Below are 24,293 nucleotides of genomic sequence, written 5' to 3' on the forward strand. Positions count from 1 at the left end.
AAGAGGCACATGGCATTCCTGCCTGGTGTGCCAGCACTCAGCCCTGGAGGTGTTGAGAGAAAGGCAGCTGGAGCTGGAGCTGTTTGGCTTGGACCCAGCCGGACATCACTTCTCCAGCGTGTTCCAGGCAGATATGGACATCCTGATGTGCCAGCAGCCCTCCCCATGCCACCAGCTGGCTGGGACATTTCACTTGGCACCTGCCAAGGCTGCTCGGTCAAATCCAGCGTGTCCGTGCCATTTCTGCCTCACAGGCACTTCAGTCCCTTTGGGTCTCCTGTCTGGTGAGGTGTTTTGGTGCATGAGCCCAAGCAGCTGCTGCTTGCAGAGGTGTGTTTTGTCATGTTTTCAGCAAGAGCAAGCTGAGAGGCAGTGTGTAGAGCAGTCTGTTAGATCAGCAAAGCACCCGAGGCTCGGAGGAGACACCTGGGCAGCATCCCACTGGGCCTGGCAGCACCGCTGCTCCAAGGCAGCTCCTGGGGAAGCACTCCACCAACGTTTGGAGACACCCACTCAATTCTGTGGATGGAAACACAGCCTGAAGTGGGCATGGCATGGGGAGAGATGGCAGATCAGCACCGTGGGGACACTGGGGATGAGTAACAGGGACAGGGACACTCGTGTCAAGCCCCTTTCTGAGTCAGTTCAGGCTGAGAGCGTTCACAGGCAGACACGGTAGGGCAGCACGTGGTCAGACTGCTTTTGGAAGCTGAAAATAGCAGCGGAGAGGAGTCAGTCCTTGGTTAATCTGGGCTTGTTAAGGCCAGACATCCCGATCCAGTTCAATACTTTTGTTTAAAAGGCTGCATTTGCAGCGCTGCCGGACTGGCCCATTGCCCACTAGGGTGACACTGGCCACTGGGCACTGGGCCAGCTTGACTGGTGACTTCAGCATCCTCCTCCAAAGGCTGCAACGAAATGTTGGCCTGGCTCATTCTCCTGAGACCTCATAGAGTCCGTCACAAGCAGAGCTGGGATTTCTCTGCTGGATGTCTCGGCCCCAGGCTCACGAACATCCACTTCTGTCCCCAGAATTCTGCTCCAGGCCAGAGCTTTCTATGTCTAATAAGAACACTATGCCAAAATGCATTTTTGATTGTGGCTAAAAAGTCCAGGCCATCGTGGACGTCCCAAGGAGAGGGGAGGGAGGGAGGCAAGGCAGGAAAATGAGTGTGCATTGGGGGTCAATTGTGTTTGGCTTCATAACAGCCTGAATGTTGTTCCCTGGACATTCTGAACTGTCCAGTGATGGAGGGGGCTGCTGAGAGCAAATCCATCGGTTCTGGAAGCACTGGGATGAGTCCTGTGCTTTTTTTCCTAGAGGAAATTATCACTGCAGGGGAGAGGGAACCAGAGGAGAGTGAATGGGCAGAGCAGCATGTCCTGGTGTCTTCAGGCTGGCTTGGCTTGCCTGGGAAAAGCCTGGGCCATCCAAGTGGCAATTTATGTCATTTCTGATGCTGGGACAGAAGGTCACTGGCTTAAAACTGCGAGAGAGATTACTTTGTTTGCCCACAGTGAGCTGACTGAAACCATATTTTCTGCACATTTGAGTAATGATTGGTGATGAAATGCAAATTTCATGTAAATTGGTGCAAATGGCTGGTGTGCACAGCCAGCTCCAAAGTCAGTCATTTTTCTTTCCTCTGAGGCATTTGGGCACTTTTAATGTTCACATGGAGGAGCTGGACAAACCTACTTGTGATCCAAGCACGTAGCTGAAGCAAACAGTGTGGAGAGAGTGGGAAATCAGCTAACACCTGAATGCACTCACCACATTTGGGTGGCACCTGGTTTGGGTGCATCAATACATGGATCTTGTGCAAAGATCTTTATTAAACAAGCAGTTACAAACAGCTCAAACAGGCCTTGCACATCCCTCACTTCCCAGCCTTCTTCTTCTTGTTTGCCAGGGCCTTCCTGCAGTTTTGTCAATAGCAAAAAAAGTCCCAAATCCTTGCCACAAAGAATAATCACAAATGTATATACACAAAAATATGTGCATATTTTTAACTTGATTCCTGTTTTCCTTTGGCTTGCAGATCCAGAGCATTGCTTCAGTCTGAAATGCAGTGAGGCCAAGTTTCCTCACTTCCAGGCAGCTTTGTGGGCACAGCAGGGCCAAGAGAAATAAATAAATAATGGCTCACAGAGTGAAATATTATATTTAGTAAGGCTGATGGGTCCTCCTGAAACCCGGTTGTGAAAACTTTAAAAAGTGTCTATTTCCTGTAGCTATCAACATGCTGGAAAAGGGGAAGCCCTACAGGCTTGTCAAATTTTTCCCAATGGCTGTAGCTTTCACAGCTGGTCCTGATTTGCCTGGATATTGCTCATTTTTCTAGAGCTCCTAAGAACCCTGGAATGGAAATCCTGGCTCCCCTGGCACCCAGTGTATCTCCATGGTGTGCTGGTGGGTGAAGGCTGCCAGCCCAAAAATTATTTGTCCTGATTAGCTCTTGGCTTTCCCTGCAGCTTGAGAAAACAAGGCTGGAATCATGAATAATAGAGTGGATAGAGGAGACCTAATAAAGGACAAAATTCGTGGCGTGTGTAAGTCCCATCACGTCAGCAAACAGGTTTGTGCTGCTTGTGGCACTGCCCTTCTCCACTGAGCGAGTTCACAGGGCCTGAGTGTGCTGGAAAACAAACCCTTACCTGTGCCTGGCTGGTGGTCGTGAATTGCAGAAGGGAAACAGGGCTGCTCCAGACTGAAAAAGGGAAAAGGAGCCCAAGCCAGAAGGAAGCTGCAAGTGCTGGGGCTGAGTGCCTGCAGGCTGTGCCTGTGTGTGTGTTTGTGCCTATTAAATATACATGGCCCTGCTATTTGTGGGACACAGACAGGGTGTGTACCAGGGGAGTGACTGGGCTGTGTGAGTGGCTCTGCCCCATGGCAAACCCAGAGCAATCGGTGCCTGTACCCAGGTCTTCTACGAATCAGATGTAAATCTCAGCATCTTCAGCTTTCAAACTAGCCTCCCTCTGATGTTTTTCATGGCACAGCTGTTTCAGGTGGGAAACGATGGCATTTTCCACCCCCCTGAAAAAGCTTGGTGTCCCCCTTGCCCAGGGATGTGGTGCAGAGTTCTCTGCCCTTCAGCTGGAAATCATTTTTGTTCGCTGCTTTCCTGGCAGGGCCCACTGCACGCAAATCATTGTCCACTTGGAATATACCTTGGGCATTTTTATCTGGGTTTCTGGGAGCTGGGAAACATGTTTTTCTGCCTGTTTCTAGGATTTTGATGTGCAGCTGTTTATTTGAGATGTAGAAATGGAAATCTCATCTTCACGAGTCACTCTGGAATTTTCCTCCAAAGATCAGTGAAAGCAATCATTAATATGGGGCATCATTTATAGCTCTGTGCAGAATAATCCTCCAGGCTCTCTGGCAGCTCTGAATTGGAAAACAATAAAGACCATTGCTAGAGGGTTCTTAAAAAAAAAAAAAAAAAATAAATAAACAAAATGAAACAAGAACAAAAAAAAACCCACACAAAAAACCCCACCCCAAATATGTTCTTTGATATATTGTCTAGCTCTCAGAAAAGGAGGCAGCAAATTGAAAATCTCTCTCAGAAGATGCATGCAGCACCATTCCAAATTCTTACTGTTTTGGGGTTTGTTTTTTTTTCCATGCCCTGACATCTTCCCTGAGTAGTGCCAATAAAATTAGAGACTTTTGCTAACGTGCTCTGCGAAGGTGCCTCTGGGGAAACAGCAGCCGTGAGCCAATGTTCACTCCCAGGGAGAGCTCCGAGGCTGCTGCAGCTGCCCCTGGGCTCCCAGGCTCAGCCGAACACGAGCCCTGGGCACGCAGAGCTGGGGCTCACCCCGGCTCTCCTGGTGCTGCCACACTCGGAGCTCTTCTGCGGGTTCATCCCCTGCTTTCAAAGAAGATTTTGCTGCTGAGATTTTCCCCCTGCATTTTGAAATTAAGTCAAAACATGCTGCAGATTGAAGCGGGGGGAAATTTGACTGATTGTGTGGGCTCACAGCCCCTCTCTTCAGCTTTGGTTGGGGTCCCCACTCATTTTGCTGCCCATGATGGTACCACAGGCTGAGCCTTTGGGTGCATTGCAGCTTCTGGCCCATCCCACTCCAGCACATGGCCAGGACCCCTGACTCACCATGCTTGAGCCCTGCTGAGGTTAGGGTTTAATTTAACTACACACACAAAACCCCACCCCAAATATGCTCTTTGATATATTGTCTAGCTCTCAGAAAAGGAGGCAGCAAATTGAAAATCTCTCTCAGAAGATGCATGCAGCACCATTCCAAATTCTTACTGTTTTGGGGTTTGTTTTTTTTCCATGCCCTGACATCTTCCCTGAGTAGTGCCAATAAAATTAGAGACTTTTGCTAACGTGCTCTGCGAAGGTGCCTCTGGGGAAACAGCAGCCGTGAGCCAATGTTCACTCCCAGGGAGAGCTCCGAGGCTGCTGCAGCTGCCCCTGGGCTCCCAGGCTCAGCCGAACACGAGCCCTGGGCACGCAGAGCTGGGGCTCACCCCGGCTCTCCTGGTGCTGCCACACTCGGAGCTCTTCTGCGGGTTCATTCCCTGCTTTCAAAGAAGATTTTGCTGCTGAGATTTTCCCCCTGCATTTTGAAATGAAGTCAAAACATGCTGCAGATTGAAGCGGGGGGAAATTTGACTGATTGTGTGGGCTCACAGCCCCTCTCTTCAGCTTTGGTTGGGGTCCCCACTCATTTTGCTGCCCATGATGGTACCACAGGCTGAGCCTTTGGGTGCATTGCAGCTTCTGGCCCATCCCACTCCAGCACATGGCCAGGACCCCTGACTCACCATGCTTGAGCCCTGCTGAGGTTAGGGTTTAATTTAACCTAAATAGCTTTAAGATGTGAACACTGGTGAGAAAATAAAACTTAACTGTGTGCAGCTACTAGAGGATCACTACCTGGCTGTAGTAAATAAATGTGCTCATGGTCAGTTCCACATCCTGATACTCAATGGGAAACTAGGTATCATGATGGGATGATATGAATGGATGTGATGAATGACAGCAGGGGGGCTGCATTGCAGAGCATTTGGAAGGGCACCTCAGCCTGTCTTTGAGTGGAGTCTCCAGCTGAGATTTCATTCTCTTCTTTGAAAGCATTAATAGCCTCACAACAGCACTTGTCCATGCTTGAAGGAAAAGCAAATGAGTTTCAGAGAGGAAAGGGGCAAGATACAAAAGGCAGCTTGTATTTCCTGGCTGGTTGTTTTGGTCAATTTGGTTTCCTCTCTTACTACACTTTGCTATGGTTTCCCTTATGATTCCAGGGAATCCTGACAGTGTCTTCAGAGCACTTCTTAAAAGCTACTTCTACAATACTGCAGTTGCCATCACTAGGGAGGTTTTCTGGAGCCAAAGGCTCATGCTAGCTTTGCTTTTATCTGTCTCTCTCCCCCTCCCCAGCTTTGCACTGGGAGGACTCTTTGGGAAACCATTTTTCCCTTGGCCTCCCTCCTGCCTTCCTTGCACCCAACAGCTCCTGAACCATCCCAGTTGTTCCCACCAGGTCCACACTAGGGAGAAACTCCTGAGCATGAGACTGAAGTGTATTTCCACTTCTTCATGCTTTAAATGCTTCTACGTCTCCTGGCATTAAATTGCCCTCCCCAGGACCAGCAGGGTTTTTTGGTAGCAGCAGTGCACCTGCAGCCAGAGAACACAGCACAGGGAGCAGGTTCTAGTGACCCAGCCAAGCACTTTGGACAGAGATGAACTCTAGCTTTCCCCAGCAGCCCTAGCTCACTAAGCCAAGGTCAGGATCAGGATGGACAGAAAAGGAGAATCATCCACTACAGATCCCAGGCTGAGTATGAGGGAGCAAGTGTCTGTTTCCCAGCAAGCTTCATCATTTACCTCCACAAGCTGGTAAAAATACTGCAGAGAGCCTGTCATCCTCACAGCAAAGATGCCAGGTCTGTGATGCAGCGTCCATGTGCCTGGAGACATTGGTAGCTCAGAGGCCAGCAGTAAAGGAGGAAGAGGAGGAGGAGGAGGAAAGGCATGGCTGTGGAATTTCTCAGGCCCCGTGGTTGCCCCTGCCATGGGTACCTAGGCCAGCCAGCTTTCCTGCTGCTGCCAGAGCTCCCAGCTCCCCAGCAGCTCCAAGGCACAGGAAAAGTCCTGCTGAGGGCACAGCCTGTGCAAAAACAGGTTTGGCACTGGGAAAGAATGGAGCATTTCCAGAGCAGATTAAATCTTCCAAGACTTTGAGCTGCCAGTTTGAAGAAGCCTACGCATTTTGCAAGTTTTTAGAGTCTTAGGACTTGGTCTAATTTAAGCAAATTGGCACATCCTGAGCACTAGAGAGAGATCCTTCTGCTAAGTTTTGTCCTCTGCAGCAAAGCATAAGGAAGAGAGAATTACTCAATATAGTGTTTGGGGAAAAAATGTTTGCATGGGCAGAGCAGCATTTCTTTTTTTTTCCCAAAGCTGAGACGGTGGGGCTTTTCATTACTCTCTCAGCAGTGGCCACTCTACATGGAAAGTTTCATTCTGAATGGCTAAAGTCTGGCAAAGCACCAAGCAGCTGAGACAGACTCTAAAATAGTGGAAAGTCGTGGGCAGGCTCAACAACAGGCACTGCCTTTAACTCACAGCCCTTGACTGCATCAGGCATCCGGATGAGCATGTGTAAGATATGAGGATCTGCTGGAGAAACAGCATCTGGGAACTTTTCTCTCTCCTTGTCTTAGCTAAGAGTTGCAGAGGGATGGAAAGCAGCTTACAGGCTCTGGGGTTTGTGTGGGAATTGCCACTTCCATGTAACATCTGCAGTTCCCAGCACAAGAGAAATGTGCAGCTGGACCTGAGGCAGCCCCTGTGCAGCCCTGGCACGAGGTGGAGCTGGAGAGAGCCCTGTCTTCTTGTACAGTGTGGTGGTGCTTGTCTTCTGATCTTTAATGGTGGATCTTGATGATCTTAAATGTCTTCTCCAACCCAAATGATTCTGTGATCCTGTGACTGTTACAGGAGCAAATCCAGCACGTGTGTGTCCATGGGGCTCTGCAGTAGGATTTTTTCATCCCATATTCCATGTATCTGCCAGTTCTCTGATCTTATAGACAGACACTGGAGCTGCTGAGCTGGCCACAAAGGGTGGAATTTTCAGCCCTACACACAGATGGATTTAGTTTGCTCCCACAGGGAGATCTCCTCTGAGAACCTGAACACACAGGTCTGGGCTGAGGCCATCGAGTGCTGTGTCCTGCTGCCACAATTGCCATAAATGGGGCTGGCACATGGCTGAAACCTCTATGGGCAGGGACTTTTCTGTATTGCCATATTTAAAAGCTCCTGGACATTTTCACACAGGTACATGCAAACCAAAATATGGAAGTTTTCCCCTGGGAAAAGGGGAAGAGCTTCTGGCCAAGGCTGAGCCATCACAGGCACCCTGCCCAGCAAAGCCATCACAAAGCATTCAAGTGGCTCTTCCACTCTCACGTTTCTCTTGGCCACTTGGTTCCTCTTATTTTAGCTTTGTTTGAACAATCTCCTTGGTAACTGGAGACAGAAGCAGAATTTTTTCATGCTCCTCATTGGATTGGTTTCCTGCCTGTCTCTGCGCTGGGAGGGATCCTTGGCAAACCTGTGTTTGCTTTTTTGTTCCCGTCACAAGCTTTAACCCCATGGATCACTGGGGACTTCAGGATATCTGGTGTCTCTTTCAAAGGGTTTTTGTGCCCAGAGTTTCAGCTGAGAGGGACGTATTTCACGACTGAATTTATTTGGCAGTAAACAGTCACAGTGTGAATGGTGATTCCTGAAGTTGCCTACGAGCTCCTGACCTCCCGAGTGTCCAGCAGCAGGGAAGCTCCTCTGGAATGGAATGCAGAATCCTTGTCAGGATGCTGCAGCCCCCAGAGTGGCAAAACCCTTCAGCAGGGGCAGGGAATGGCTCCTGCTGTGGCAGCGCCCTCCAGCCAGGTCCCACAGCCCTGCACACGCCTGCCTGAGGACACTGAGGTCCTTCAGTCTTTTTGGAGCAGTTTCTGTGGGGTAAGGGCATTAATTCCTGGCAATTCCTAAAGACCTGAAGGTGTTTGAAAAGGCAGGGGAAAAATCCCATCTCAATTGACACACTTTTTTCATCTCAGCACTGGAGATGGAAGTCATTGAAAAGGAAGAAGGGAGAAAAACGAACAAACCAAACAACTACCAAGCTGTCTGAAGATTTGCTGGGCTGGAGACAAAGAACCCTGCTGCTGGTACTCAACCCTAGCACATGCTTTTCCTTGGCCAGAGCCATCCCCAAAGGACGAAAATAACAGTGTGAATACATGAGGCAGCACCTTTAGTGCAGACTTGAGATTTTGGGGTCATCTGTTGACTTAATGGTCCAAACAGTGTCCCTGCTTAAGGCAGCATTGTCCCAGCAGCAGCCCCTCTCTGGGGGTGGCTGAATACTTCATGGGGCATTGTCTGAGCTTGCTGGCCTTATCTCTGGATGGAAAGGACAAATGCAGGATCTGCATCACCTCCCTCGCAGGGCTTGCCTTGTGGCAAGTGACATCACAGCAAGGCACTGGGGTGTAGCTCTCAGCTTGGGTGATGGTTTTCAGAAATCCCTGCACAGCATCCCAATATCCCTGATATTTCAAGCCTATATAATGACAGCATTTCATGTGCTGGTACCCAGACACTTCACTTGGTCTTTTATACCATCAGGTAGCCTCTGATACTGTCCCAGCACAGGGGACTTGCCAAAGGGAGTCTGGACCAGGGATGAACTCTGTATCCAGTCACTTAAAATGCTAAATTGTGAGCATTCCACTTGAGCCTCCCTAGAACCCTGGCAGAGGATAACTTACAACTTCTAATAAAAGTTCAGTGTGAGTCTACTATCCAGGTCTTGAAATCCTTCACTGGGCAGGGGATGATAAATGTAGTGATGGCCAAGTGTTTATTCCTGCCACACCATCAGGAGGCTTTGATCCTGCTGCTGGGTCACCACGCCAAGAATTTCACAGGAGTGTCTGGAAAAGCAGGGCCTGATCTTTGGGGCCAGCCATCAAATAAGAAGAGTCAGACTCATGCCTGGCTGAGCATGGAGCTGAAATGACAGTGGATGCTGCTCTTGAAGGCAGACCTGCACATCCTGTATTGATGTTTGCCGTTTGAATTTTTGTGGCGTGCCCTCTGCTGTCACTGAGCATTCCTCATCTTCTCTTTCTTTTCCCATGTACAGCTGCTTTTCCAGAAGCAGAGCTGGCTGTCAGCAGCCCTGGCAGAGTGGCAGGGCACAATCATGACTCCTTGTCAAGTGTCTTCCCAAATAAGAAGGGAAATTCTCCCTCGCCCTGAAACCCAGGAAGCAGGAATTGAAATCTGCCTTCCCTGGGAGGGAAACACTGCCAGGATTGATACAAAGTCTTGCTATAGCAGTTCATGCACAGCACATATAATTTCGGCTTCCTTGAATCCTGATTTCTAATGCTGAAGCCATGCTGTTAGACATTGACCTATTATTTCTGGTGGTCCCTACTGTTTTGTTTAGTCAGGTTTAACTCAGCAAAGTTTGCTAAATGATTTACAGAACTGCAAAAATGCCCCTTTTTGCTGGCAGTTGCTCATTGAAATTCATTTTGTGGAGGCCAAAAGCCATATAAATAAGAGTGATGTCTTCTGTTTGAGGAGCATTGTCATGGCAACTATCCAGGTGCACACGGGGAAGAGCAGTCATATTTATTTGAAAGGTGAGAGCAATTATTGTCATGAGGGGGAACCTGGCTGCAAAGAAAAGCTGGATGTGTATTTGGGTGAAAGAAGCAATTGTGTCCCAAGTTTCTGTTCCCTTATTTACCTGCCTGGACAACTCACAGACCTGACTGCCCAGCCAGGTCAGTCAAGAGAAAATCCCAGAAAGGCAGACTAGGGGGAAATGCCAGATTTTGGCTCTTAACCCTTAGGCTTAGAAGTGGGATTTGCAGGCTTTTATTCTGAGCAAGGATGTTGGGCTGGGCTGAGCTCTGGGCAGTCAATCCTTTGCTTGCAGCACAGGCTGGATTTTTCAGGACTAATGCAGTTTTCAGCTGGCATGGGCAGGGCTGTGCACAGCCAGGGGAGAAGTTATTTCTACTCTGTCAGCTTTCCTAGGTACCTTAAGTAATTGCTGCTGGGGGTGGTTTTGATCAAATTCACATCAAATGTGTTTGCCCTCCTAGTCATCAGTGGTATTGCACTCTTTGGGCAAGCTGTCCTTGGAGCTGCAGACACTGATTTAGATTGGTCTCTTCTGTTTGATCCCTCAGGGATCCTGCCTCCAGCAGGCACTCTGGGAGCTTTAAGGGCTGTGGATCATAAGCACTAGACATGCACAGCAATGAGACTGGGGAAAAGCAGGAAAAGAGCTTTTTCCTGGTGTCACCACATCCAGAGCCATGGAAGAGGAGACCACAGCTGGAGCTGTGGAAACATTTAAGTATGACCGAAGGCTCAGGCACTGGTTTGGGGCAGATCAAGAGAGTCCCATTCATCTTCACCCAGCTGGTCCCTTGCAAGATGTGACACTGGCAGATGGATGAAGTGCATTAGTCAGAGCACAGAATTCACAGTCACATCAGAGCAAACATTGAGGATTCGCCAGAAAAACATTTCTGGTCTGACAAATCCTTCTCAATATGGTCTTCCTAGGAGGAGAGTCAAGCAGCATTCAGTCTGGCATGTGAAATCATCTTACCTGGCAATCGTTGCTCCTAAAAAGTATTTTCTGAGACACTGAGCATCAGCTGTGCCTGTCATCTCCCAGCTATTCGAGCAGCAACAGCCCTCAGTCTTCCTGTCTCTGCAGACCACCTCTCATGCCTTGTGTTTCTGCAAGGGCAAGGAAAAGCAGGCTGGATCTTTTTCCAGGCTTTTCCTGGTAGTGATGCTCTGGAGCAGGACGGTGTTATGTATTTGAGCCGTATGTTGTCATTTAAACTCAGCACATCCCGAGGCCAGGGGAGCAGTTGGTTTATGCAGACATGGAAATGACAACACAGCCCTGCGGTCTGATTGATTCAGGAGACCTTGGGGAAAGAGATGGAGGGCATACGAGAAAATCAGAGGAGCCTGATGAATTTTGGCTCCAGAGGTGGGGGGAAGGTATAGAGGGACCATTTCTACTTCCCCCTCCCCTTGTCTGCAGTGTCCAGGCTGGTTTGCTCGATCGTTTTGGGAGGCATTGGAGTGTGAAGCCCCATGCAGACCTGGGCCGCTGGACCAGCACACCAAGCTGCCACATCAGATCAGCTCACATCCATACTTCCCAAAGCATGCGTCATGCTTTGTTTCAGGCAGGTTTTCCTTTTCCCTCCCTGTCATGTTTGCAGTGTGCTGCAGGCAAAATTTTCATTAAGTACAGACATTTCATGTCAGCAGGGCTTGGTTTGGCAAAGGATCCTGCATGGGTGACTCATGGGACATCTTACACAGATGGGAACCCATCAGCAGGGACAGAAACCCTGATGAGCCCTCTCCTCTGCCAAAGACCACTGTTGAGCAACTAAAAGCACGTGTGGCACGAGGTCTTTCACATAATCTGGCCCATTTCTGCCCCCCTTATGTCCCTCAGGAAGGTTTTTCCCTGCGCTGTCATGTTGCCCTCACCTGTGTCCCCCACCACACACACACACGCCCTGTGGCTGGCACAGACACCTCCACCATGGACCTGGGTGTCTCTCTGTACATGAGGCTGCCACCTCCTCACCATAAGGTGCAATTTTGTTGTCAGCTGGTGAAAGAAAAGCCCATTACCTCCTTTTCTTCCCAGCAACAAGCAATTTCCTTCCTCGAGTATCTGTCAAGAATTTGAGCAGGGAAGCTGCTCTTGGTAGTTGGTTCCAGCCATGCCTGGGGGTCTGGTCCAGGCTCCTCACTGTGACTGGGGCCCATTTTATGTGGCCCTGCCCTCTGGCTCAGGTGGTGCCCAGCTGTGATGATGATGTTGATGATGATGATTTTGGAGTTTTCTTGCCAATCTGCACAGGCACTGCCCTGTGCCCAGTGACCTGTGTGAGGCTGGGAGCTTCCCAAGCCACGTGCCCATCTCTCATGGCAAGCTCTAACTTCAGCTAATGAAGTGACTGGCTGACAGGCAGATGTATGAGAAATCAATGTGGCAGGGTTCTGTGGGAGTCTGGGAGCCCATGCTAGAACAGGCAGCACCGATGGATGTGGCTTTGCAATGTCACCTCCAGAACATGTGTCCCTCATGGCTATTCCCTCAGTGTAATTGATGACCCTCTTGGGTGGGAAATGCTGGTCTGTTGGGACATCAGGGCGGGCAGTACCAGGCTTAGGCAGCACAACCCACTCCTGGCTGCCCAGCCTGGATGTTGTAGCTGTGAATCTGCAGCTGAACATCCTCCAAGCTACTCCTGTGGCTCTCCTGGGCAATCAGTGGAAGCTGGATGGCTGACAAGCTGCAGAAGTGCATCATTCCCTCTGCTGATTCAGGAACAAGTGTCTGTGCAGACAGCAGCAACGTGCCACGTTCTCATGGGCAGACTTGTTACTGACTGCTCTGACAGCTGCTTGTGTGTTTGTCATTTTCCTGGCCCACTGGAGACACCACCACTGACTGTGTGCAGAACTTCCTGGCCATTCCAGCTCTGAAAGAGAGCTGAGGAAGTGAGTGCTGGACTTGTGACATCTCTGCTCCTGGAGATCTGTCCCTGCCAAGAAGTGCCCTGGATGATGTCCCCTGTCCCTCCAGCATGTCCTGCCTGAGTCTTTCCAGAGCTGGCTGCTGATGCCCTCCAGGCTCCCGTGGTCCTTGCAATGCTGGTTGCTGGTCTGAGCCAGGAGAGGGGTTTCTGCCATTTCACTGAGCTAAGCAGTGCAGTGCAGATTGGGAATGGTAGGGTTTTTTCAAATACACTTGGGATTTCCACAGGTGTGTCATGACTGTGCAGATGTTTTGGTTCAAAAGGAATGCAAAGGTCCATGGAGATCCTCACCAATCATTTCTGATGCCATTTGATCCTTTGAGGGAAAAGGCCAGTGCAGGCAGGAGAGCTGGGAGTCAGATCCTTATATCTTTGGCCCGTGCTGTGCTCATCTCTCCTGTGGTCAGAAAAATACTCATAGAGAAATATTTTGCTGTTGATCTCTGTCCTGCTCCTGGCACCCTGTGCCAGACTGTTCTAGCTCATTACCTACATACCTGTCCCTGCACACTCATGGGATTGCTCTCAGGGTGCCTTCCCCAGCTGGCATTTTGCTCTAAGCTTTGCTCTCTTCTTGTCCTGCTTTTGCCACTGTACATTGTTGTAGCAGCTCTTCCCTAGAGCATCACCAGCCAAGAGGGCTTTTCCATGGGCTGTTGTAACTAAGGGTTATGAGTGGGAATGCTGTGATAAAAGACCTCTTCAGTTTGAATGAAATAGCTTAGTTTGAAATGAGAAGTAAGTCCTGATGGAGAGCGAGGGCAGAGCTTCGTATGGCACGTCCACAAAGTCACCACCCCTCTCCTGTTGCTGCTGGGTGTCTGCAAGAGAAGAGGTGGAGCTGAAATTCTGCCAGACCTGTTTACTCTTTGATTTCCAGTATACAGAAATGAGATTAAATTCCTTCCCTCAGCAATTGCTTGGACTGCAGACTCAGGGAAGTGCAGTTTCTTGCACAGAAGTGCCGACAGTCGGATGGGTCATGGATGCCCTCAGTCTTCATGGCAGAGCAGGGCTCCTTAGCTCAGGTGAGATGGACCCAACACCAGTGCAAGGAAAACCCAGCAGCATCAGCCCTGGTTTGCTGTAACTTGCCCCATGGTATCACTGGAGGAAGGAACAGGGAGGTGTGTCAGGACTGGTGATTTATGTCAACACAGGACCTCCATCCCCATGATTCTTCAGAAATTTTTCTTTCCCATCTGCAGCATGACTGAGGGTCAAAAGAGGAAAAAATGAATCCAGCTGTTCCAAGGGCTGTGGTGTTGTGCACTCATAGGATCTTGAGTGTTTGGCTTAAATACCCTTAAATCCTGCAGACATTAGGTTATGGCAAAAACACCACTGTCAGCCCCAAATCAAAGCTGATTCTTGGCCTCCGTATACAAGGGACAGCTTGGAAACACCCTCTGTATGGACCCCAGATTCCCACGAGGTGAAGAAAATGTGTAATGGTTTAGAGGCTGCTTTTATCCTTTGGTTTTTTCCCCTGTGTCTTGTGGCTTTGGGACTCCTGGATACTGGCCCTGCAATGACACAGCATGAGGGGTTTCAGGGCTAAGAAGTGTCCCTTTGATTTTCTGTTATGCACTACCACACCTTTTTCTGGAAGAGCCCCTGAGGCACAGGAGACAGAGATCCTAAATACAAATTTCAGCATGTACTTGTGCTGTGGGGCCTCTGGTCTCCCCATCCTGCTGTGTCCAGCTGGGAAAGTCCAGGGACAGATGCTTCAGGCAGTGCTTGAGCCTCATGCAGCCATCCTGGCTCTGCCCACGCTCCACCTCATTCCCACCACGTCCTGGACCTGGGAGAGGAGTGAGAGGCAGGGACTACATGGAAGGGTTCAGCAGGAGCAGGGGGACATCAGTGCCCATCCTGGATTGCTGTAGCCAGCAGTCCTTACTCTAATGCAGGATGAAAGGTGTGGTTGCCTGGCCCTCCTCCTTGGCACTGACCAAGCCCTGCCAGGTGTGTGCAGGACCCTGGAAGGGGCTCTGCAGCAGGCAGAAGCTGTGATGGAGATCAGGCACGCTCTAACAATAGCCTGTGTTATTTTCACATCCTTGCTGTTTCTCAAACACCATTAGGAGGTAATCCTTTCCTCCAGGATTGCAGTTTCATTCCAGGGACAAATTTGCCTCAGCAATTTTTGCTGATTGGAAATTCACCCAGAGAGCAGACTTGCCATTTGTTCTGCCTAGCCATTTTCCCAGCAGCCTTGTGCAGCAGAAACAGCAGCAGCACACAAGTCTACCCAGCACAGGGCACTTGTTCACACCCTGGAATGATCACTTGGAAAACTGCATAACACCACCACCTCCTGGCAGTGGCACTTAAAGCCCTGTTATTCTGCTTTATTCTGTGAAGTCCTATTGCTGTTGCATTTAAGCATCAGATTTTTTTTTTTTTTAAATTGGCACACAGATTTTTTTTTTGTGAGGGAGAGTTATTTTGTGAGGCTTTGAGGCGTGCCACACATGACAAGCCAGAGTACACCCATAGGAAGTTTATGTCTTGATGTCTCTGCTGCCCTCAGAATTTAAGAAGGCACCTCTCTTAATTAACTTTCCTGAGGGGATTTTTCCTGCATGAGGCCAGGATGCAATGTACATTTTAATGGAAGCTGTCAGGAAAATTATTGATTTTGTTAGTAATGTTTCTGAAATTGTGCCATTCTGGTAATTCTATCAGGTTCTCTTTGAAAGCTTAACTGAGAGCATTTTTATATCCTTCATTAGTTTTTTAATACATGATAATTTCCCCTAACTCATCAACGCAAAGCAAGATCAGCTGCCTGCTCGGTAACCATTTTTCCTGTGTACAAACCTATTGCAGCAATAATTACAAACTGAACAAATTATTACAGATATTCATTATAAAATACAATTACACTGAGCCGTGCTGCATTGTTACACTTTTCACAGCCATCACTTGCTCTTGAGTAAATGGTTTCATTAAAAGCATGAAGGGCAAACTTAATACACTTCTGACTCACAGCAAACAGCACAAGAAATCATCCTGGCTGTTCCTCTGAGTGCTTGAGGTGTTTACCCTGAATGAGTAGAAAATGTTGACTCTGCTGCCAAATACTTGTCAGCTTAGCAGAGGGGCTCTGGGTGGCCAGTGCAGATGTGCAAGGAGAGGAGAAAGCCAGAAATCACGGCAGTGTGGCCTCAATTCCACTCCCCTAGAGCGTGGCTTTCTTCCATGTTTATGGGTTTTCAGTGCTGGGACCTGCCAGGAACAGCAGAACCTCCTTCATCATGTCTTGGAGCGGCCTTGGGGCTGCTTCAGCTTGTGCTGGGTGCACGTGGAAAGTGCAGAGGAGCCAGGGGTGGGATGAGAAACTTTTCTTCAAAGGACAGGGCATTCAGGCTTGGGCAGGGAGGGAGCAGTGGGAAAGCTGGTTTAGGTAAAAGCATTCACAGGAGCATGACAGTGCTGTCAGCTGAGTGTGGGGGGAAAGCAAACCCAGGCAGAAGCAAACACAGGACTACAATCAGTGCCTTGGCTTTTTGTTTTGTGCTGTTACTTGTCTGGATCAAGATGAGAGCCAGGAGGAGGTCCTGTCCCCACGGCAGTGCCAGGACAGTGAGCAGAGCCTCCAGGGAGGAGCAGAGGTGCTGGATTTCTGTCTGTGTTGTCTTTGCAATGGCTTTGCTGTAGGAAGGACCACGGTAGCACAGGTCCACCACCCCATGTTTGTACTCAGGTTTGGTCTCCTTCTGGTGAGCAGCTTTCAGCCAGCTGTTTCTGTGAGTCCCTGAAAAGAGCTGAAACACCTCTGTGCTAATTTTGTTCCTCTGGAAGAGCAATTTTTACTTCATTGGGTGGCTCAAGGAGCAAATCTCTCTCCTGGTGGCCGCAGCCTCCTGTGAGGCTTTCAGCTTCTGTGGTGTGTGCTTGTGGCTGTGCTCTGAGCAGTGACTCTGCCTTCAGACTGTCCTGATGATGTTCCAGGGGCAAATTCAGCAACCCCTGGGTCATGTGAGAGGGTGCAGCTGCTCAGCTCTCTAATGGGAGAGGACTAAACCTTGAAGGCTTGGGAAAGGGTGTGCTGCTTGTAAAGTAAAATTTAAGAAGTAAAATCCCACCGTCAGTGAAGCTTTCCATGTGCCTGCCCTAACCAGAAGGGCCATTTTTCCTTTGCATTCCCTTCACAGAAAAAGTCCTGACTCCAACATCCCTTTTGAGCTTGTAAATCAGAGCCTCCAAAGCCCAGACTGAGCAGCTGATCATGATGTTGTTCATGAATCTGCTGAGTCTGGGGAGACAGAGCCTCTTCCATGCCCAAGCCTGAGCAGTGCATCATGCTTCCAGGGGCTTGGTCTGTGCTGGTTCCCAGTGCTTGTGCCCGTGCAAGGTGTGCAAGCTGCCCAGGGGCTGTTCTATACCACAGGTTTTTGGAAAGGGACATGTCTTGCCAAGACAACTCTGGAGGAGGTTGGCCCAGCCTGGCCATGCCAGGGAGGATGACACCTGCAGGCTGCTGGTGCTCTGTGGTCCATGCCCATCCTGAGGCAAGCTTGGCCCATTGGCTCCTGCCCTTTGCTTTTGACTGTGCTGTCCCTCCAGCCTGTGCCAGCAAAACCACTGTTTTCTGTCCACAGCCCCCTTTTCCTGCTCTTTTCACCTTCCTCCTCTACCTTCTTCTCCTTCTCCTGTCGTGCTCCCTGTTTCTCCTCCTCCCTTTTCCCCCCTTACTCTTGAATCTCTATTTCTTCTTCTCTGTTCCAGCAAAACGATATCAATCAAGGTGATAGATGATGAGGAGTATGAGAAAAACAAGACCTTCTACCTAGAGATCGGGGAGCCCCGGCTGGTGGAGATGAGTGAGAAGAAAGGTGGGGGATGTGCTCCGGGGCTGAGCCCAGCCTGTGTGTCCCTGTCTGGCTCACTCATGTCTGGCACCTGCAACACCGAGCTCACATCCCCGGTGCCTATGGAAAAGGGCAGGAGCAAGGCCACTCCCCGTCCCCCCTGAGCACAGCCTGTCCCCAGGCCACCAAGGCACGACCTGGGCCAGGTGCTGAGGATGCTCCTGCCCTTCCCCATATGCCCCAGGGGGGATGTGCAGCCCCTTTTCCCCAGCCAACCATCTCTGTCACCACAGCACCCGGGCGGACGTGACCTGCATGTGTGTGCGATGCCAATCATGTGTTTGCCTTTGTCTTGTGTTCCCACAGGAAATTCATTACCCTTAGAGTACTTGACCGTGAGGAGTATGAGAAAGAGTGCAGTTTCTTCCTTGTGCTTGGGGACCCGGTGTGGCTACGACGAGGAGTGAAAGGTGTGAGAGTAAAACCAGACCAGCTCTCGAGGCGCTGCCGCTTTCTCTGTGTCTCCCTACTCTCACACTCCTTTCTCCTCGCACTTTGGCTCCTGGCCGTTTTGCCCTCCCTCCTTTGAAGCTTGGCCGCTGCATCTTTTTGCTCTGTTTTCTTTCCTCTTTCGTTTGGAGAGGACTCCATCCCCCCCCAGGGAGCGAGGAGTGCTCCTGGCACCACCCCGGAGTGCCTGGGCAGGGGACAGGGAGCATCACCAGCCCCCAGAAACATTTTGGGAGTGCTGCCCTGCTGCGCCTTCATTTAATCAGAGAGAACAGCCAGCCTCGACAAGTAAAAAGGGCAATGCTGCATCATTTTTATCAGAAGATAAAACAGCTTTCACTTGAGATAAAATGCATGGCCAGAGCAGTAATTTTAGTCTTTTATGCTGGCACTAGGATCCGAAAATAGACAAAAATCACAGCCCAAGTAGGTAATATCATGAGATGCAATCAGTTTAGGTAAATCAGGTTATGCTCAAATGAAGTTTCATGGCTCTGCATTGGATAATAGCTTCTCACAGGAATAATAAAAATAGTTTCCTCTTTCATCACATTTCTAAACCAAAAGCCAAACTTCCCAAAAATACAGAGTTCACCTATTTTCCCATGTTTTTGGTTTTTTTTTTTTTTTCTGCTGGAAAATTAAATGAGGATTAATGGCAGCAGCTGGTTCTGCACACTACTGGTGGCTGAGCAAGAAGCACTTTTAGAGTTACTTAAGAGATGGACCATTGTTAAAGCCTCTGCAGAACATTTGGTCTGTCTGCTGTGGAGCTGCTTTCTAGTTTCTGGGACATCAGCTCTCCCTCCAGCAGGCATTAGGCTGTAATATTTTTTTGATCAGAACAGAGAGAGCCCTCAGTGGTCCCCACACTGAGTGGGAACATGCCACGTTCCTCTTCAGCTCAGGAGCTAAGTCAGCTGCATCATCCCCTCCATCAGCTTCCTTGCTGGTTTACGTGACTACCTAACAAAAGCTGGGCTAAAAAGTCAGACACTGGCATGACTCAGGCACTGCAGGTGGGGTCTGTGTCATTAAATGGAGCTGGTGGCATCTGTGGAGCATGGACAGTACTGCCAGGATAAAGTTACATACACATGGACGACTCAACTCAGCAGCTCCATCCTTGCCCATAGGGACCAGTGTGGGCTCAGCCTTGCAAGTCCAACAGGAGCAAACATGCTTTCCAGATTCAAGGTTTAAAAATTATGGTCCCAGCTCTGAAGATCCCAGATGAAATTTTTAACTAAAAATAAAGGAAAAAGAAAACAATTTCTTATGTTCCTGATTACAAAGACAACCAGGGAAACCCAAGAGAAGCTCAGGCTTGCCAGCTCACTAAGTGAAAGGCAAGACAAAACTTTAAAGGACTATTTAAAGCAGCTATTTGCTGCTTTGGCCATGCAATTTTTAATTTTTTTTTCTTTTAAATTTGTTTCTTTGTACTTGGTTTGGTACAAGAAGCAGCGAGGCAGGAGGAGCAGTGTGCTCAGAGAGACGAGGGCATCTCTGAAATGTCACCCCTGGGCTGTGGTGGGGCCCAAGAGCCACCAGGACACTAAGGGAGAGGCTTCTTCTTTCATTTTGGAGATCTAAAATGTTGAGCAACAAGACCCTTGAGCCAAGCCTTGCCACAGACTTTTCTTCTCCCATTGTCTATGCCAAAAGTGCAGCTGCCGCCAGAGCCATTGCTCCCCATCCGGCAGCTGGAGGAGGTCAAAGCCAGTAGCTGCTGCACATGGGACATCTTGTGTCCCTCCCCCCGGGGCAGAACTGCCTCTGAGACCAATGGAAGATCTTGCACATACAATTCAAAAGGGAAAAATGAATTTTTTGGAGTGTGTCTTTTAATCCCATATCCACCCCATGTTTGCAGTGGTTTTTATTTTAAATCCACAATCCCATGAAACATTTCTGTGTAGTGTCTTTCTCTTAACACTAATGGTATCCTGCAGCTTTACAGATCTGAAATCTCTGCCCTGGGATCTGGTGTCTTTCTGTGGATATCCCTTTTGATTTCATTATTCATTTACTTTTCTTCTTCTGTGTTTGTCTCTGTCTCCTTCACAGCCCTGTTGTTGAATGAGCTTGGTAAGCGCATTCATTTTTCCTTTCCATTTTTCTGGTTTGCATATCTTTGGAAGACAGTCAATTTTGCTTGATGTTTTTCTTTGCTCACAGCATTCTCTTTTAGGGTGGTCAGCAGTGTTTAAGCAAGCTCAGGTACCTAATGCCCCATCTTTCCTTAGAGTAGAGCCCCAAAGTCACCAATATTAAGAGGTGGTGCAAGGAGCATTTTTGGGGGGGTGATGCTGTTACAGCCAGAGTAAACCTGCCAGGACCCCGAGATACAAACCTGTGCCACACAAATGAACCCATCACCTCCAAACTGGTGTGGCAAAACAGGATTTCCTGGCGACTGAGAGATGCTTGTGGCTGGACAGGAAAATTGGCCAATCCTTTTTGAAGAGACAGTACAAACTTTGCCTCCTCCTGTCTCAGGGAGACTTAGAACCTGAGCAACCTTTGAATTTCATTTGAATTTCCTTGCTGGCCAGCTCCAGGGTAGGGCAGCTGGGGAATGGGCACCCTTGTTCCCGACATACCCGCAGCCCCAGGGCAGATTTCACCCCTTCCACAGCATATATTGGACCCCAAGGGGTGGCAGCTTGCAGATGTGGGTTGAAAAGCCTGTGTTCAGGTCTCCCCACACTATCCCTGGGGTGTGTGTTGGGGAGCAGACCCCATGTCCACGGTGGGGCAGGGAAGGACCACCATGTCTGTGTTGATGTGCAAATGCTAATCCTCATTTATTCTCTCTCTCTCTCTCTCTCTCTCTCTTTTTCTCATTTTTGGTTTCATCTAGGTGGCTTCACCATCACAGGTATGGACTTCTACTCTTCCCCTGTCCCCCTGTTCCTTTCTCTTAATGGCCATATGCTCACCCTGTTCTTTCCTCTTGGTTTCCTCTTTGTTTTTGTTCTGTCCTGGAGGGAAACTCTGGAACGGTAAGCAGGCGCTGAGCCGCGGCCTGCCCGGCGCGGCCGGTCCCCTTAACACCGTGTCCTCTCACGTGTGCTCTGCCTGCCACACTCGCCTAACCCCGCCTCGGGGAGGGTGACCTGTCACCCCCCAAGCGACAGGCAACCCACTCCATGTCTTGGAGCAGGGTGAGCTTCTCCATTTGGTCCAGGTGTCCCTTCCCTGCGCACAGGGCTCTTCCCTCACTCCCCAGGCCTGAGCCAGGTGCCCGGGCGCTGCCGGAGGTGCAGGACCCCATGGCTGCTTCAGATGAGCAGCCCCTGCCCTTCCCAGCAGCAGAGCTGGCTCCCCTGGCATGAGCCAGCGAAGCTTCTCTCCTTCAGCTCAACAACACAGGATGAGAAGGTCCTGGGTCCCACACATTGCCCCTCAGGAGCCCTGGAAACACAATTCAGATTTAGGAGGCTCTGGCTCCAAGGCGGGTCTCTTTGGCCTGCAGGAGGAGAAGGGCTTTCCCTCAACTCCGTGCCGCCTGAGCAGACAAGGGGCATCCAGCAAGGGAGCAGCACTAACCCCGTGTGACGTAAGAATGGAGTTTACTAACTGCACGGGGACAGCTTGTAGGGTGTGTGCAGCCCCCCCGCTGATCTCCTGCTGATCACTTTAATAGGCAAGCCTGTCTTCAGGAAGGTCCAGCCTAGAGATCATCCTCTTCCTTGCACCGTGGTCTCCATCCAAGGTACCTGTGGTGTGGCACCATGTCAGTCTCACGTGGACTGACTGGGCTGTTTGCCTACTGACAGATTAACTCCAGTCCTTTTTAGCCCTGATGTTCCTCTGCCCATCCCTCAGTGGACTGGAAGGCAGTTCAGTGGGGTCTGCACAAGGGACGGTGACAAAGGGCGTGCTGCCTGCAGTCCCCATACCCCAGCGGTCGCACAGATGACAGTGGAGGTGCAGACCTGCTTCACTGATCTTGTAGTCTCTCTGCTGCCTCCTCTTTTAGGGTTTGGAGCCAGGCATTGGCCTGTGGCCTTCTTACATCTGTGCTCTTCCCTCCAGCCGCACCATCACAGCAGGCGTTGGCTGCCAGACCCCTCTCCAAGGCAAAGCCCTGCTCAGAAGGAGGCAGAGCCAAGATTTCATCTGTGTCTCAGCCCAGGGGCTGCTGACAGAGCTCTCTTACTGTAACAGGCTGGAATTGCCCTGACTATACTCAGTGCTGACCTGGAGTGCTGGGGAATGGAGCAGACTTAGTGCTGATCTTTCCCCTTCCCAGCAGCCCAGTGGGAGAGGCAGCAATTGCCAAGCCATAAGCTATTCTCCAGGCTCAGGATGAGCAGGACTCCTCTGAGATTGGATAAGTTGCAGACTTCTTGGTAGCATTTCATAAAACTATCCTGTCTGTTGCTCCATGAACTCCTTCTCCACTGTTCTGTCGCTCACGCTCCCACCCGGAGGCCTCCTGACCTCCCCCTCTGACAGGAGGCCAGATCCAGAGTGACCAGCTGGGCCTGGATCACCCATGGGCTCTTTGCTTTGCAGAGGAGAATGAGGAAAAGCAGCCACTGACCAGCAAGGAGGAGGAAGAGCGTCGGATCGCAGAGATGGGGCGCCCAGTCCTGGGGGAGCACACCAAACTTGAGATCATCATTGAGGAATCCTATGAGTTCAAGGTACTGTTCACATCCCGTATCCCTGTTCTTCTTCCCCCCTCCTTTTGGGTTGGCACAGCACTGGGAGACACATGTTGATGGTATTGGAGCAAAGCGAGGCAGTGCATGGAATCACGCAGGAAACAGGAGCTGGGGTCCCAGATGCTGCAGGTTGCTTTAAAACATGCCCCTGTTCTCACAGTGAGTTCCACACACTGCTCCTGCTTAAAGGCAGCCTTGAGTGAGCCCCAAGCCTGGCACTCCCAGTGCAAAGGGCTGATAACCCCAAATGCAAGTAATGGTTGTGCAGCTCAGCTGCTGTGAATGCATGTGCCAAGCCAAGAGCTGAAAACTGGCCATTTCATGATCTTTTCCATTTTTCTGTAGTATAAAAATATAACAGGCCACCCTTACTGTGGCTCTGAGATGGTTCAAACTCCTACCCGTGAGCAGGTTTCCAAAGGTCTTTTTTAGCAGCAGCAAAAGGAATTGCAAGTACTTACATTTGGGTCTCGAGCTTAAAATCTGCTGAGCTTGTTCCATAAACACATGCCCATAAGCAGTAGCACTGGTTTTAGCCCAGTATCTCCAATCTCCAGCCCCTAATTCTCTGCTCTGCGTCTCCATCCACAGAACACGGTGGACAAGCTCATTAAGAAGACGAACCTGGCCCTGGTGGTTGGCACAAACAGCTGGAGGGAGCAGTTTATTGAGGCCATTACTGTCAGCGCGGGTGAGTTTGGGCCACAGCTCCAGGTGAATTACGATCACCCTCGCGCTCGGCTCGGCTGCGTCAGTAACACAGACTGTAGTGGAGCAGCAGGAGGCAAAGCAGGTGGCAGAGTTATTTACAGTGTCTGCATAAATAAGGCAGCTGATTAAAGCCTTTTGTGAGGGCACCTTGTCTCATGTGTAGGAAACCTTCTGCGTGAAGTGTGTCTGTAGCAGAGCAACACCTTGGCTGGTAGCAGACGGCAGAGGGGGAAAAGTCAGTTCAGTGGGAGAGATCTGGGAGGAGAACACAGTGTGGAAATTCAGAGTGGCATAAATAAGGCTGGTGTGAAGCAACAGTGCTCCCCTTCCCTGGTTCTCCCTGTACCTCTGTGGTGAGGACAACGCAATAGTGAGGGTGCAAACCGTGAAGGCAGTCACTCTCTCTGAGCCAAAATTTTCCCTTGACAAAATTTTCCCTTGCCCTGCTTTCTGGAACTCGTGCTGCCCCAGCCAGCTGTGGCTGGAGGATTATGGCTCAGCAGCCCAATAGCTGCAGCAGCACGTCATATCTCTGGTTGAACCAGATCCTGTGTGATCTTGTCTTCCCTCCCTTGGAGAATTGCCTTTCCCTCAAATGCCTTGCTGTGCCATTCTCGCAGGTGCCAGTGCCATGTTTACCAGTACAGGATATATTATCATTCCCATATATGTGGAAGAAGGAAGGAAGAAGGTCACCTCCAGATGTTGTTTTAACAGCTGGAAACACTATTACTTACTGGCTGGATGTTACAACCTCACAGCCCAGCCTGGGATGTTTGTGCACACATTAGGGCAAAATCAACCAGCTTAAATTAAATCCCTGGGGAAGGCAATTACCTCTCATCTGGCTAATTGTGCACTGAAATGCATGGGGGAGTGCTCAGCTTCCCACCTCTAACTCTG

At 49.9% G+C, this 24,293-nt stretch overlaps 1 protein-coding gene across 4 annotated transcripts in view; it reads left to right on the forward strand.

Annotated features, from left to right (window-relative positions):
- The window catches only part of SLC8A1 (solute carrier family 8 member A1), a 122,655-nt gene that overhangs the window by 90,958 nt on the left and 7,404 nt on the right, over positions 1-24,293 (forward strand). The window contains exons 4-10 of one of the 4 annotated variants that reach the window (XM_041477012.1): positions 17,408-17,514; positions 20,071-20,091; positions 20,867-20,884; positions 20,994-21,008; positions 21,653-21,721; positions 22,528-22,658; positions 23,271-23,370. In XM_041477012.1, coding sequence (XP_041332946.1) covers positions 17,408-17,514; positions 20,071-20,091; positions 20,867-20,884; positions 20,994-21,008; positions 21,653-21,721; positions 22,528-22,658; positions 23,271-23,370 — 461 coding nt within the window. Of the gene's footprint in view, positions 1-17,407; positions 17,515-17,856; positions 17,961-20,070; positions 20,092-20,866; positions 20,885-20,993; positions 21,009-21,652; positions 21,722-22,527; positions 22,659-23,270; positions 23,371-24,293 lie in introns of all 4 variants that reach the window. The other 3 variants (XM_041477013.1, XM_041477014.1, XM_041477016.1) reach the window with 3 other exon arrangements.

This window comes from Pyrgilauda ruficollis, unplaced genomic scaffold (genome assembly GCF_017590135.1).
Source record: "Pyrgilauda ruficollis isolate IOZ18807 unplaced genomic scaffold, ASM1759013v1 scaffold4, whole genome shotgun sequence".
Taxonomy (NCBI): domain Eukaryota; kingdom Metazoa; phylum Chordata; class Aves; order Passeriformes; family Passeridae; genus Pyrgilauda; species Pyrgilauda ruficollis.